Source organism: Lutra lutra, chromosome 8, assembly GCF_902655055.1.
Source record: "Lutra lutra chromosome 8, mLutLut1.2, whole genome shotgun sequence".
Classification (NCBI taxonomy): Eukaryota; Metazoa; Chordata; class Mammalia; order Carnivora; family Mustelidae; genus Lutra; species Lutra lutra.
In genome coordinates, this window is record NC_062285.1 from 124,615,409 (window position 1) to 124,629,024 (window position 13,616).

The 13,616-nt window shown below is 39.1% G+C and overlaps 1 protein-coding gene across 1 annotated transcript in view; it reads left to right on the forward strand.

The window, feature by feature from the left end:
• Nucleotides 1-13,489, forward strand: part of UTP20 (UTP20 small subunit processome component) — a 104,697-nt gene extending 91,208 nt beyond the window's left edge. The window contains 11 exon segments of the mRNA XM_047740132.1: nucleotides 1,741-1,820; nucleotides 2,259-2,328; nucleotides 2,450-2,632; nucleotides 3,349-3,480; nucleotides 4,234-4,366; nucleotides 5,661-5,848; nucleotides 6,513-6,584; nucleotides 9,627-9,926; nucleotides 10,154-10,280; nucleotides 12,121-12,266; nucleotides 12,547-13,489. Coding sequence (XP_047596088.1) covers nucleotides 1,741-1,820; nucleotides 2,259-2,328; nucleotides 2,450-2,632; nucleotides 3,349-3,480; nucleotides 4,234-4,366; nucleotides 5,661-5,848; nucleotides 6,513-6,584; nucleotides 9,627-9,926; nucleotides 10,154-10,280; nucleotides 12,121-12,266; nucleotides 12,547-12,702 — 1,587 coding nt within the window. The 3' untranslated portion in view covers nucleotides 12,703-13,489.
• Nucleotides 13,490-13,616: the final 127 nt, after the last annotated feature.

Here is a 13,616-nt window from a genome sequence, read left to right on the forward strand (position 1 = left end):
TTCAGTTAACAAAGAGCACTTTGGGTTATAGCCCATCACAAGTGGAATGTTTCTAATAGGTGAAGACATTTTCCTTCTGCAGCATAGTAGCCTGCACCAAAGGTTTCATCCCTTAGTTCAGTCAATTAATTGTGTGTATCACTGTGTGCCAGGTGCTGCTGGAAAATCAGTCAACAAAATTTTTATAGTCTCTATCAATGAACTTTTTACAGTAGACATCCACAAAGCAAAAATTCCACAGTTCTTTAATTACAGACCATCCTAAGTACCGGGAGGGGGAAAGCACTGTTATATTTCATCTTTTACAAGACACACCATTATTTATACACCTCAAAGAAAGAAAAAATCTATGACACAGTGTAAGATGCCATCAATTTCAAGACATAGCCTGATTTCAGAGATGTTAAAATAAGAAAAACTGTGCCTCTTAGAATTGAGAAAATAGGGAGGAGCATATGATCAGGTTGAGGACTACCCTAGTGTTAGAATCAGAGCTTTCCTGAGAATTGGCCTGTAAGCCAAAATGTGAAGGAAGAATAAGTCTTAGCTTTCTAGGTAAAAGGGGATAGCCAGTGCCTGCAGAAGGTAAACCTCGAGGTCAGTAAGGGCCTCGCTTTTTGGAAGAGCTAAACAGAAGGAGCCAAGTCAGGCAGGACCTTATGGTCTTGTTGAAGATTTTAGGGTTTTATACTACTAGCAGTAAGCTATTGAAATCAAGGGAGGAGAATGATGTGAGAAGATCTATTTTTATACATTTGTTCATCCATGATTCTATGAGTGCATATCACATCCAGGATGTAGAAGGGTCTGAATTGGAAATAAAAACTCGGGGTTGAAGGAATCTGTGGGCTGCTGAGACAGCCACATTGGAAAGGGAGGAAGCAGGTCTCTAGAAAAAGTCTCCTTGAGTATTGTAGGAAGAAGGAGGGCCAGCTGTTATTTATCAAGCTCTAGCTATGTGTCCAGAACTTTACATACATGACTTCCATTTGTAGTTACCCTTCAGAAGAAATAATACCCCCATTTTATGGGGTATTTTGAAAATTATTATGGGGTATTATGAAAAAAAAAAGGCCTTAAAAAGTATAATGATGTGCCTTAGCTTTTGCAGTTTATTAATAAAGGAGGCTGACTAGTATAATGGCTTGAAAACAGAGCGTTTGGATGCAAATAGACTAGGCATGGAATTCTGGCATTGTCAGATGAGCAAGTTAACTTGCCTCTCTGTGCTATCGTTGTCCTCGGCATCTGTAAAATGGGGTTACTTATCCCCTACCTTCTAAGGGAGTAATGACAGTTAACTGAGAAACACTTAGTACAATGTTTGGCATATAGAAGAGATTTAATAAATGAAATAGTTACTCTCATCAGTATTAATATTGTCCTCATTGTCATTCTTATTCATGGGGAAATCCAGGGTTGAACCATAGTCCATACTGAATCCACCGCAGCATGCCACCTATGGAAGAGAGGTGCTTCCTACAAGTGAGCGTAGATTTGGAGCCCAAAACAACCATGCCAGTGGTAGGCCAGGACTTGAGTCTTAAGCAGGCATGTGGGATAGGACCTGAGTAAGTCAGGTCAGAGGAGAAAGGAAAGTACATTGTTGACTCTGAAGGCAGGCTTCACCTGATTGATTACTCTTATGAAAAGCCTTTATAACTTACCAGTGTGCCTTAGGAAGCAGGAATCCTGGAGAGACAGGACCCAAATAATCATCTGTGTGACTTCTGTTCCTAGGTTTTTCTGAAATATATTCTTGACTATCCCTTGGGTGACAAATTGAGACCAAACTTGGAATTCGTGCTTGCTCAATTGAAGTAAGTTTAAGCCATAAACTACACAAGGGCAGAGTTAGTATCCTCTCTCATTTTAATGTGGCAGCTGTCTTAAAAATGATAAAACCTAAACCTGATGGCACCTTCTCTAAGGGTCTTACCCTGTGCATCATTGACTTGATTATCAAACAATGTGCATGGCTTCCTTGACAGTTCTCTGAAGGTTGCTTTTCGAATTCAGTCTGAGCATTGATTTTCATTAGCGTCTACTTAAGGAGAATGGTAAAAAATCTAACACAATTACATTTAAAGCTGTATGGTAGCATGATAGACATATATAAACATTAAAGTTGGGAAAATGGATTTTTTTCCACTTTTTAAGAAATAGATGAACACCTTAAGACAATGTTTAAAATTTTTAAAAACAATTATTGGTAAATTTAAAAATACTAACAAGTCTGTCTAATCTTCTTGCCCTAGTTACGAACATGAGACTGGGAGAGAGTCTGCTTTGGAAATGATCTCCTGTCTCTTTGACACATTCCCTCAGGTACCTTGAATCACAAACTGTGTGTGTGTTCCCCTTGAGCCCTGGGAGCCACAGTCCTCCGATCTGAGCACCTGTGAGAATTCCAGTCTGAGTATGCTCATAACTGCCCGTTTTCTTTTAGGGACTGCTCCATGAGAACTGTGGAATGTTCTTTATTCCTCTTTGTCTAATGATGGTGAATGATGACTCTGCCATGTGCAAAAAGATGGCATCCATGACAATCAAATCCTTACTCAGTAAAATCAACCTTGAGAAAAAAGATTGGCTTTTTGATATGGTTACCACCTGGTTTGGAGCAAAAAAGGTTAGGGTTGCTTTTAGTCATATTTCAATGAAAAGTCTTAGTTTTTGGTGTTTTAAGTAAGAATACATATGTAGTCGCACTACATGATTGTCGGCCAGTTACACTGCCACATGAATGTATCATTTATATACTTAACCAGTCCCCATTGATGAATCTTTGTTTTCAGTTTTGCTTATTCAGCTAATGAAATATAATTTTTGTCAATGATTATATCCCATGCTGACTCTACCATCATCATCAATGGCCTCTGTTTGTGGAATATAAACAATGTATGTCATATCTTAATATTGGCTTTAAGTATTAAAGTCAGAATGGGGAATGGGGGTACGAAATTTATTTCCTTTTTTTAATTAAAATTTTTTTATTACTGAAGTATAATTGACATACATGTTATATTAGTTTCAAGTATACAACATAATGATTTCACAGTTCTTTATATTATTTGGTACTTAACCATGATTTTTTTTTTTAAACTTAAAATGGGAGGAAGGTATTAATAGGTAATGATGAGTTCCATTTTTTTCTTTTAATGTTATTCTTGGGTATGAAGACTTCTCCATATTTTTCATGTTAGCCACCAAAGATCCATATTCTGTTGACTTCTGGCATCATAAAGAGATATTAAGGATAAAGTCATGCCCACCTTCATTTTATGATTTTGGAAATGGCCTCCCAAGTTGTGTTAACATTGTCTTCTGGTGGTTTATTTTTGGTAGAGGTTAAATAGACAACTGGCTGCCCTCATCTGTGGCCTGTTTGTGGAAAGTGAAGGAGTCTCTTTTGAGAGAAGACTTGGAACTGTTCTTCCTGTGATCGAAAAGGAAATTGATCCTGAAAACTTTAAAGATGTAAGTAATTTGCCAAAGAATAAAACTTGTGCTAATTTTTGTACTTTTACTTAAGGTGGCTTAGCTAATAGATTAAGTATTATTTGTGTTCAAAAAAATGTTATTAATGAAAGCAAGAATGTAGTGTAGTTGGGGGGGGAGAGAAGAATTGTGTAGTTGAATCTTATTTATTTTTTTTTCTAAGATTTTATTTATTTATTTGTCAGGGACAGAGGGAGAGAGAGCGAGCGAGCACAGGCAGACAGAGAGGCAGGCAGAGGCAGAGGGAGAAGCAGGTTCCCTGCCCAGCAAGGAGCCCAATGTGGGACTCGATCCCAGGACACTGGGATCATGACCTGAGCCGAAGGCAGCCGCTTAACCAACTGAGCCACCCAAAGGCGTCCCTTGAATCTTATTTTTTTAATGAGGTTTAAAGTAAGTTATCTTCCGTAGTATATGAAGAGTGAAATTTCTCCTGCATGGTTGATTTCACCAGCCCACCACCAACCACTCTACACTTAGCAACATATGAAGACATTTTTTTGTTTGTCACAACTGGAGGGTGGAGGCTGCCACTAACATCTAGTGGGCAGAGGCCAGGAATGCTGCAGATCATTCCACAAAGCACAGGGCAGCTCCCATAACAGAGAATTATCTGACCCAAAATGTCAGTCGATGTTGAGAAACCCTGGTACAGATCTACATGCTGGAGTAAAAACATCCATCAGAAACTTTGAAATTATCGTACTTGATTTACATTCATCCTGTTTTTAGATCATGGAAGAGACTGAAGAAAAAGCGGCAGATCGCCTTCTGTTTAATTTTCTTACATTGATTAGTAAACTCATCAAGGAATGTAATATCATTCAGTTTGCCAAGCCCTCTGAGACGCTGAATAAAATCTGGAGTAAGTGTTTCCTTTTTATTTAAAGTTAAAAACAAACACATTAGTTGTAATAAAATTATTGAAAACGGATTTGGGAAATTAGAATATGAACACTTAGAAAGTATATAATGTCAGGGAAAAGGTCCATGAGAAAAAGATTTAAAAGGCCCTTTCAAATTGATTACAGTGAAAATGTTTCTTTCTAAGAAAAGTAATACATATTTATGACTTCACTAGTAATACATTTCATTATCTTGTTTGTACCTAAATAAGAATATTATTATACCATAACACACTTAGTAGCTGGTTTTTTAAAATAGCTATAAATAATCCACCATGCAAATGTGCCATGATTTAGTAAACCATTTAACTTCTCTGGGACATTTATTATATATCACTCTCTAAATGAAAAATAAGATCCTAGAATTTTTTTGTTTAACATACTCAATTTTGATTAGTCTACAGGAAATAGACATTGGAATGAAAGCTTTAAGTACAGTTGCAGAGTTACTATATGGCCCACTCTGGTATGACTTCACTGAGGCATGGCCAGATTGTTACAAAATAGAACACACAGAGAACAAAAGTAAAACCCTGTTAATGAAATAAAGCAGCATAGACTAAAACTCAGATATGACATGGTTCATCCAGAATTTTAATACTGTTCCCTAAAACCCACAAGGCTTTTCAGATTGGGCATGTCACTCAGGAGTATAAGCATTAGGGCCAAATCAAGTTGGGGCCCAGGCCTGGTTTTGCCTGTTACAGTTGGCACATCAGCTAGCCCATCTGAAAGCTTTCCTCATCTTTAAAATGCAACTGACAATTCTGATTCACATAACTGTTGTGAGGTCTAAACAAGATAATTTATCTAACATACTTAGTCCTGTGCCTGGCACACATAAAGCCTCAAGAAATCAATGATAAGTTTCCACTGATTTCAAGAATTATTAGAAACAAACGTGTGCCTATATGCATTATTTATGTTACTTAATTTAGAAATTGTAAATGTTACAGCCACCTTCTCTCCTTTGAACCTGAAACTAATTCTAATAGAACAGGTCTGTTTCTGGGCTTACTCGTACCTCTTTTGTCATTCACCATGTTAGGAGTTGGTTTTCTAGTTGTTTCCAGTATGTCACCACCTCACTTACCCCTAGCTTCTTGAAAGCTTCTGGGAAGCAGTGACTATTTTGTCCATCTTTGGTTCCTAAATCCAGGCACATAATAGATAATGAATGCCTACACTAATCACATTTACCACCAAAGAGTCAGGAAAGTTGAAACATCTGAAAATGCATTTTGGTTCCCTTAGGTTATGTGCACTGTCACCTGAGACATCCACATAGCTGGGTGTGGCTCACTGCAGCCCAGATTTTTGGATTACTCTTTGCCTCTTGCCAACCAGAGGAACTTATTAGAAGACATAAGGCCAAAAAAACTAAAAAGAGACTCTCAGTACCTGTAGCAATAAGGTTCTTAACAAATGACCTTGAACAAAAGGTAAAGTTTCCCTAAAATCTTTTTCTTTCTTTGTGATCTACATGAGATGTTCATTCTGCTTCATGTAACTGTCTTGGGGTTGGTCCTTGGAAGAAACTCTTTTTAACAGCTGACTTGTTGCACATGTTATTCTATAGGAGTAGTGGGAACTAGAGAGTTCAAGGCCAAGGTTTTCCATAATAATTTATTGACTATCCATCTAGTCAGTCTTCTGCTTAATCGATCCTGCATCCTAAATGAGTTGATGTTCATGAAAATATTAGTTAGAAACCATGTTGTATCCATCTCTGATTTCTTAGGGCCTAAAACGATGCATGACTCATAGTGGGAACTCTATAAATACTAAACAAGTAGAAGATGGAAGGGAAGGAATGAAGGGAAAAAATATTGGAATGTTGTCAAGTTTTCTACTAATAATCTGAGGGATTGTATCACCCCAGAGCTTGAAAGTATCCCATTTTTTTGAGCTGAAGTCCTTGGGGCAGGTAGAAGGAGACAGTGACACAATTTCTGATCATGGACCTTCCCTCTCCAGACTTGTACAAGTCATTCAGAGCAAAATCAAGCATCTCAGTTGCCTTATTATGGGTAGTAACTTGGAGTTTTTAAAAACAATGAAAAGTATCCTGCATTGTGTCTGCCAATGTCCATTTTCTTTTCACAGATGAAAAGTATTTCCCTAGCCTCTTGCCATCAGTTGCATTCCAAATTCTTAGATCAGTCTCTAGGAGAGCAGGTAAGTATTGTCATCATTCCGGTTTAATATAAGGGATCTAATCTACTAAGTCTAGGAATAGGCTTACATTTCGTATTTGTGTTTGTTTTCCTATTTTTTTAAAGACTTTATTTATCCATTTGGCAGACAGAGGTCGCAAGTAGGCAAAGAGGGAGGAGGAATAAGGCTCCCCACGGAGCAAAGAGCCCGATGCGGGGCTTGATCCCAGGACCCTGGGATCATGACCCGAGCTGAAGGCAGAGGCTTTAACCCACTGAGCCACCCAGGCGCCCCTTGTTTTCCTATTTTAATGCTTGGGGTATTAGATGAAATAAAGACATAACACTGAAATATATGTTCAATTATCACATAAATCTAATCAGTTTTGGGATCCATGTTGGGGGTATTCTTGGCTTAATTTAAAATTCCCAATAAAGGTGATACAATGGGAAGCTATTAATCTTTTCGTGTTCAGTTTTAAGAACTATTCCACATTGTGACCAAAGCTTTGAAGGGCATTAGTTGGTTGACTGAGTTGATTGATTGTTCCTGTAATAAACTATATTTCCTTCCCTTAACCCTGGAAGCTGAAAATAAAGTAATAATGGTCATGATACAGTGTGGTCTGAGAATAGTCTATCCCTAACAGAAGGCAGATAAGTCACTAAAAAGTTTTAGGGGTTTTCATATGATAAAATGTCACTATAAGTAAAATGTAAATAGGGAAGCATTTATAAATATGCAGCAGATATAAATAACTTTTGAATAGGGTCTACTGTTACCTTTATTTTTTTTAAAGATTTGTTCCCTTTATTTTTAATCTCCTTTGATAAAGCCATTGGGTTGGTAGATGATGAGATGACATAGCTGTGGTATCTGGTTATGAGCAAGGCGTTTGATCATGACTCTTGTCGTTACGGACAAGATGGAACAGCAGTGTAGATGAAGTGACGGGACAGTGGAAACCGAACGCTGTATCCAAAGAGCGATCTCAAGTAGCATGCCATAAACCCTGATATTCTATCACTTTTTCATGAAAATATAGCATGCTTCATTATATGGCAGGGCCAGAGAAAGAATGGAAAGCTGTTCGGTGGATAGCAAAGTGAGATCAGAGAAATCCTGCCAGGGTAGTAGCAGGTGGGGTCTCATAGAATACCAGTCTTTTTTTTTTTTTTTTTAAGATTTTATTTATTTATATTTGAAAGAGAGAGAATGAGAGAGCAAGCATGAGAAGGGGGAGGGGCAGAGGGGCAAACAGACTCCTTGCTGAGCAGGAGCCTGCAGTGGGACTTGATCCCAGGACTCCAGGATCATGACCTAAGCTAAAGGCAGTTGCTTAACCAACTGAGCCACCCAGGCACCCCATACAATACCCATCTTTTTTATTTATTTTTAAGATTTTATTTATTTATTTAGCAGAGATCACAAGCAGGCAGAGAAGCAGGCGGGGGGGGGGGGGGGAGCAGGCTCCCCACCAAGCAGAGAGAGCCCGAGGTGGAGCTCGATCCCAGGACCCCGGGATCATGACCCGAGCCAAAGGCAGAGGCTTCAACCCACTGAGCCACCCAGGCACCCCTACAATACCTGTCTTAACAGAGGTTGACAGATACAACCATAGAAACTTGGGACAGGATAAAATCTTTAAAAAAAAAAAAAAAAAAAAAAAAGGGATGCCTGGGTGGCTCAATTGGTTGGACGACTGCCTTCGGCTCAGGGCATGATCCTGGGAGTCCCGGGATCGAGTCCCGCATCGGGCTCCCAGCTCCATGGGGAGTCTGCTTCTCTCTCTGACCTTCTCCTTGCTCATGCTCTCTCTCACTGCCTCTCTCTCAAATAAATAAAATCTTTAAAAAAAAAAAAAAAAGAAACTTGGGACAGGGATTTACTAGTACTGACCCAGGATGAAAGAAATTATAGAATTTAGTTCACCGTAATCTTAGGGTGAAATGGCTGCCACAAGGGGAAAAGGCCTCCAAAACTGGGACTGTCTTCAGGAAGGCCAATGTTCCAGAAAAAGGAAGTAATAATCTTGGTATGAATTCTTGATGGCCAGGCTAGCCTTGGACAGTGCGTGGGGTTCTGAGTCCTTCATTTAGGGGAAACTTTTGACACACAGCACCTCTAATAGAGCATCCAGGAAGATAAAGGAACCGAAAACCAACTTGGCTTCCTCCTTCACATAGTTAGTATGAAATATCTGTATCAGAGATTTCATGGAGTTCAATTAGGGACTCAATATATGGGTCCATTACTGTAAGTCTAAAATTTAGGTCCCTGGGCTGTTTAACTGGATCAGATGGGATTTGAGGAGAAAGAGCTCAGTGCCTAAGAACGTAGGCTTGAATTCTAAAGACCTTTAAATCCTGGCTGACCACTTTCTTTGTCTTTGGGGGAGTCATTTAATAATTCTGAGCTGTGGTTTTCTCTCCTGATAATAGTACCTAATAGTGATATTTTGGAGTTGAATTAGAATGCTGTGTATAAAGTCATTGCTCAATAAATGGAAACTCTTGTATCTATGAAGAGATTTAATGGAGGAGAGATGAAAGCGCTCTTAAAAATGTAAATGGAGGGACGCCTGGGTGGCTCAGTTGGTTGGGCAGCTGCCTTCGGCTCAGGTCATGATCCCAGCGTCCTGGGATCGAGTCCCGCATCGGGCTCCTTGCTCATCAGGGAACCTGCTTCTCCCTCTGCCTCTGCCTGCCATTCTGTCTGCCTGTGCTCGCTCTCTCTCCCTCTCTCTCTCTGACAAGTAAATAAATAAAATCTTTAAAAAAATTGTAAATGGATAGTCTGGAATGAAATCGTTTCCTTAGTATCCTTTGTGACCTTAAGGGTAGAACTAGGCCAAGTAGATGAGTTACATGAAAATGGGTTTGGATACACTATAAGGTAGACCTGAAGATTATCAAAATCTGGAACAATCATCAGTTTAATAGTACAATACCCACTTACATTTTTTTCCCTTATTGTAGAATACCTATCTTTTACTAAGCTGTATTTATTTCAAAATCAAAGTCCCAATTCCTCCCTTTATCTCCCCCCCCCCCTTTTTTTAAGGTTGTTAAGAATTTGTTATTTGTAGCCAAAGTCTTACATTTACTGGAACCTGAATCTGAAGATAAGCCAGGTGAGATAAAAGAAGACATGGAAGAACAAGAAACTTTAGGAGAGGGTATGGCCACAGGGGAAGTAAAACAATACAAGTCCTGTGCAGATGAGAAGATGGACTCTGACAAAGAAGAGAACGAGGAAGCAAAGGAAGAACACAGCAAGCCAGCCACCCTGCTGTGGTTGATCCAGAAGTTGTCCCGGATTGCAAAACTGGAGGCTGCCTATTCACCTAGAAACCCCTCAAAGGTGCGATGAATGTACAGAATAACTGAAAGTTCTCATTTTTAAAAAAATAGATTAAAAAAAAGCATTTTAGTGACATTAGTAATTCTCCCAAGTCTTAGGAAATTTTTAACCCAAAACTGCATCAATAATATCTGCCCCAAAAGAGACCTTGTTTTCTAAGTTAACTGTTTGTATGGCTACAATAAGACAAACACTTCAAATGAACAATGAATGATCTCTACTTTCAGAGAACGTGCATCTTTAAATTTCTCGGAGCTGTAGCGATGGATCTTGGAGTAGACAAGGTGAAGCCGTATCTCCCAGTGATCATAGCCCCTCTGTTCCGAGAACTGAACAGCACATACTCGGACCAGGGTAACTGCAGCCTGTCTTTGAATACTTGCACCTCAGGAATCTTCACTTCTTTCCTGAATGCTTCCTTCTTCCTCCCTCTTTGCCAGAGTTTAAGAAAACTTGATAGGAATCAAAACAATTAGTAGCAAACAAATAAGGCATATTCGACTGCTTTCTATGTGCTTTCTTGTGTTGTGAATGTTTCTCTCCTAAAAGAGGTAAATACACCTAAGCATAGGTTAAATATTCAAAGAAATCTATAACTTGAGGTGGTTCTAAACCTCATGCTGTTGTGGACAATAATGAATAATAAACTGTATATTGTCTTATTGTGAATTATAAAGCCAAAGTTGAATTTTTTTTTTTTTTAAGATTTTGAGAGAGCACAAGCAGGGAGGAGGGGCAGAGGGAGAAGCAGACTCCCTGCTGAGCAGGGAGCCTGATGTGGGGCTTGATTCCAGGACCCTGAGATCATGACCTGAGCTGAAGCAGACACACTTGAGGCAGCAGCTTAACCCACTGAGCCACTCAGGTGCCCCAAAAGTGTGAAATATTTTTACTTTTCCTATTTTTCATTTTTTTTGCCTGGGCATTTGGTGCATTTCCCTCACGGATTCTAAATGGTCTCTCTAGATCGTAGAAAAAGAGACCAGAGGTAAAGTAGATAGTAAGTTTTAAAACAAAGCAAAGTGAATGTCAAAGCAGGAGTTATTTTAGTCTTACAACCTAGAGAAAACTTATTTCCTCTCAAGAGGAAAAAGCAATGGTCAAGGACAGGTCTGCTTTGGTTCTCCTCACCCAGCATTTTATTGCATCCCTAGTATTTGCCAGGCACTGGAGGTTCAATGGTAGAAAGGACCCTACTCACCATCTTCAAGAAATCCATAATCTAGGGCGCCTGGGTGGCTCAGTGGGTTAGGCCTCTGCCTTCGGCTCAGGTCATGATCTCAGGGTCCTGGGATCAAGCCCTGCATCAGGCTCTCTCCTCTGCAGGGAGCCTGCTTCTTCCTCTCTCTCTCTGCCTGCCTCTCTGCCTACTTGTGATCTCTCTCTGTCAAATAAATAAATAAAATCTTTTAAAAAAGAAAAAAACTATAATCTAGAACAGCTCCTGGGGGCGCCTGGGTGGCTCAGTGGGTTAAGCCGCTGCCTTCAGCTCAGGTCATGATCCCAGGTCCTGGGTTCGAGCCCCACATCGGGCTTTCTGCTCAGCAGGGAGCCTGCTTCCTCCTCTCTCTCTGCCTGCCTCTCTGCTTACTTGTGATTTCTGTCAAATAAATAAATTAAAAAAATCTTTAAAAAAAAAAAAAAACTTTATAGAACAGCTCCTGAAATTGAATACAAAAACCTGTGGGTCATTTGCATTTGGGAGACAGAAGGCAGGGAATGGTGGGAAAGCAAAGATTTTTGTCAGCTTCTCAGAGTCTTTGATCCCCCCTCGAGAAAAGGTTATGGCCAGAGCTAAACATCTATGACCCATGAATTAGAGAAAGCCTAGAGACACACTTACCTTTCCTTTGTCCGCACAAAGTTGAGGAGGCCAACAAAGTAACCCAAATTGTTTCTGTCAGGTTCTCAAATTAGTGTCTTCCAAGCCAGGATTCCACTGGAAACTGGGCTTCATGGTCTGTGATCTCTTGGTGCATCCCAGAGGAGTGGTGCCTGGGACTGTCATGCCCAACACTTGCATCATCCCATCTCAGTTACGTAAAGGCTGATTTAGATCAGTGTTTAATGTTCAAGTAATAAAAAGTGATAATGCCGCCAAGAGCTTAAATTTTGCATGTTGTTGATTTTATAGATGTACAAATGTGTCCTTTCCTACATGACTACCTCTGATTATTACTCTGTGTGTTATCAGATCCTCTGCTTAAGAATCTATCCCAGGAAATCATAGAATTACTCAAAAAGCTGGTTGGACTTGAGAGCTTCTCCTTAGCCTTTGCCTCAGTACAGAAGCAGGCTAATGAGAAAAGGGCACTCCGGAAAAAGAGGAAGGCTTTAGAGGTATGTCAGCTGTTTGAAACTATGGTGTTCCTTAGAGTTAGTATTATTAACCAGGGGTATGTGCATGCATGTGTGTCACACTTACCCAGGCAGGAAAGAGGAACTGCCTATGTTTGAGAAGTGGGGACTTTACAGCTGGGGCTCCAGATTGTCTTTAATGGGAATGTGTTACATGTGTGATATTTAAAGGTGAATAAAATGGCCCATTTCTGCATTTGATTTTTATTGGTTTAACATTTACTTTAAAAGTAATATAAAATTTCCTTTTTTTTTTCCCAAGTTTGTAACTAATCCTGATATTGCTGCCAAGAAAAAGCTGAAGAAACACAAAAATAAAAGTGAAGCGAAGAAGAGAAAGATAGAGTTCCTGCGTCCAGGCTATAAGACCAAGAGACAAAAGCGCCACAACCTGAAAGATTTAGCAATGGTGGAGTAATGTGCTCCCTCTGCTGATAAAATATCTCAATCTACCCCAAAGCATGAACTTCTCAGCATATCTGCTGGTCTGAAATCACAGCAGGTTTTATTATTTAAATTAAACTGGCACAGATTGTATATTACACAGTTTAATATAATCATGCTCATATATTTTTAAATTAAAACATCTTCATAATATTACTGTTACCTTCACTATCTAAAAAATGTGACACTTTTTTTTAAGACAACAGCAAAAGAGAACGTGTAAGTTAGGAATAAAAGTGATTTGCAGTATTTTTATGGGGAAAATTATAAAACTTTATCAAAAGGCATTAAAAGAAATCTGTGCAAATGGAGAAATAACCATGATCATGGTCAGGAAGATGTAGTATCACAAGATACTAGTTCCTCCCAAGTTGGATCCCACTAGTTAAAGGCATATCTGTGTATAATTGCAAGAATTCTTCATATTATCTTAACAGATTCTAAAATTTATATGGAAAATAAGCTGAAAATAGCCATGATGTTCTTCAAAAGCGGTAACAGCATTTTTCCCTGGTCAGATATCAAAAGTAAGTCACAAGAAGTGCTATCCATAGTGAACATGTGATAAATTCTACATGAAAATTAAAAAATTTCTATTTGCGCAGACACAACTGGGATATGGTATGTAGCATATACGGATAATAAAGGTAGTACACAGGTTATATAATGAGTAAGTATGAATCAACAAAGGCAATCCAGTAGAAAAAGTGTCAGGAAGGAGAAACAGGCATTGCAGAGAAGAAAAATAAATGGCCCTTAAATATTAATACTGAGCTGATGTGGCTTTACTGGTTCTTAAACATTCAAGTACTTATGTACTAGTTGGTATGTAGTCACTGCCTTGAGACACACAAGTGCCACCCTGGCTATGTGAGTCCTGGTTTCCCT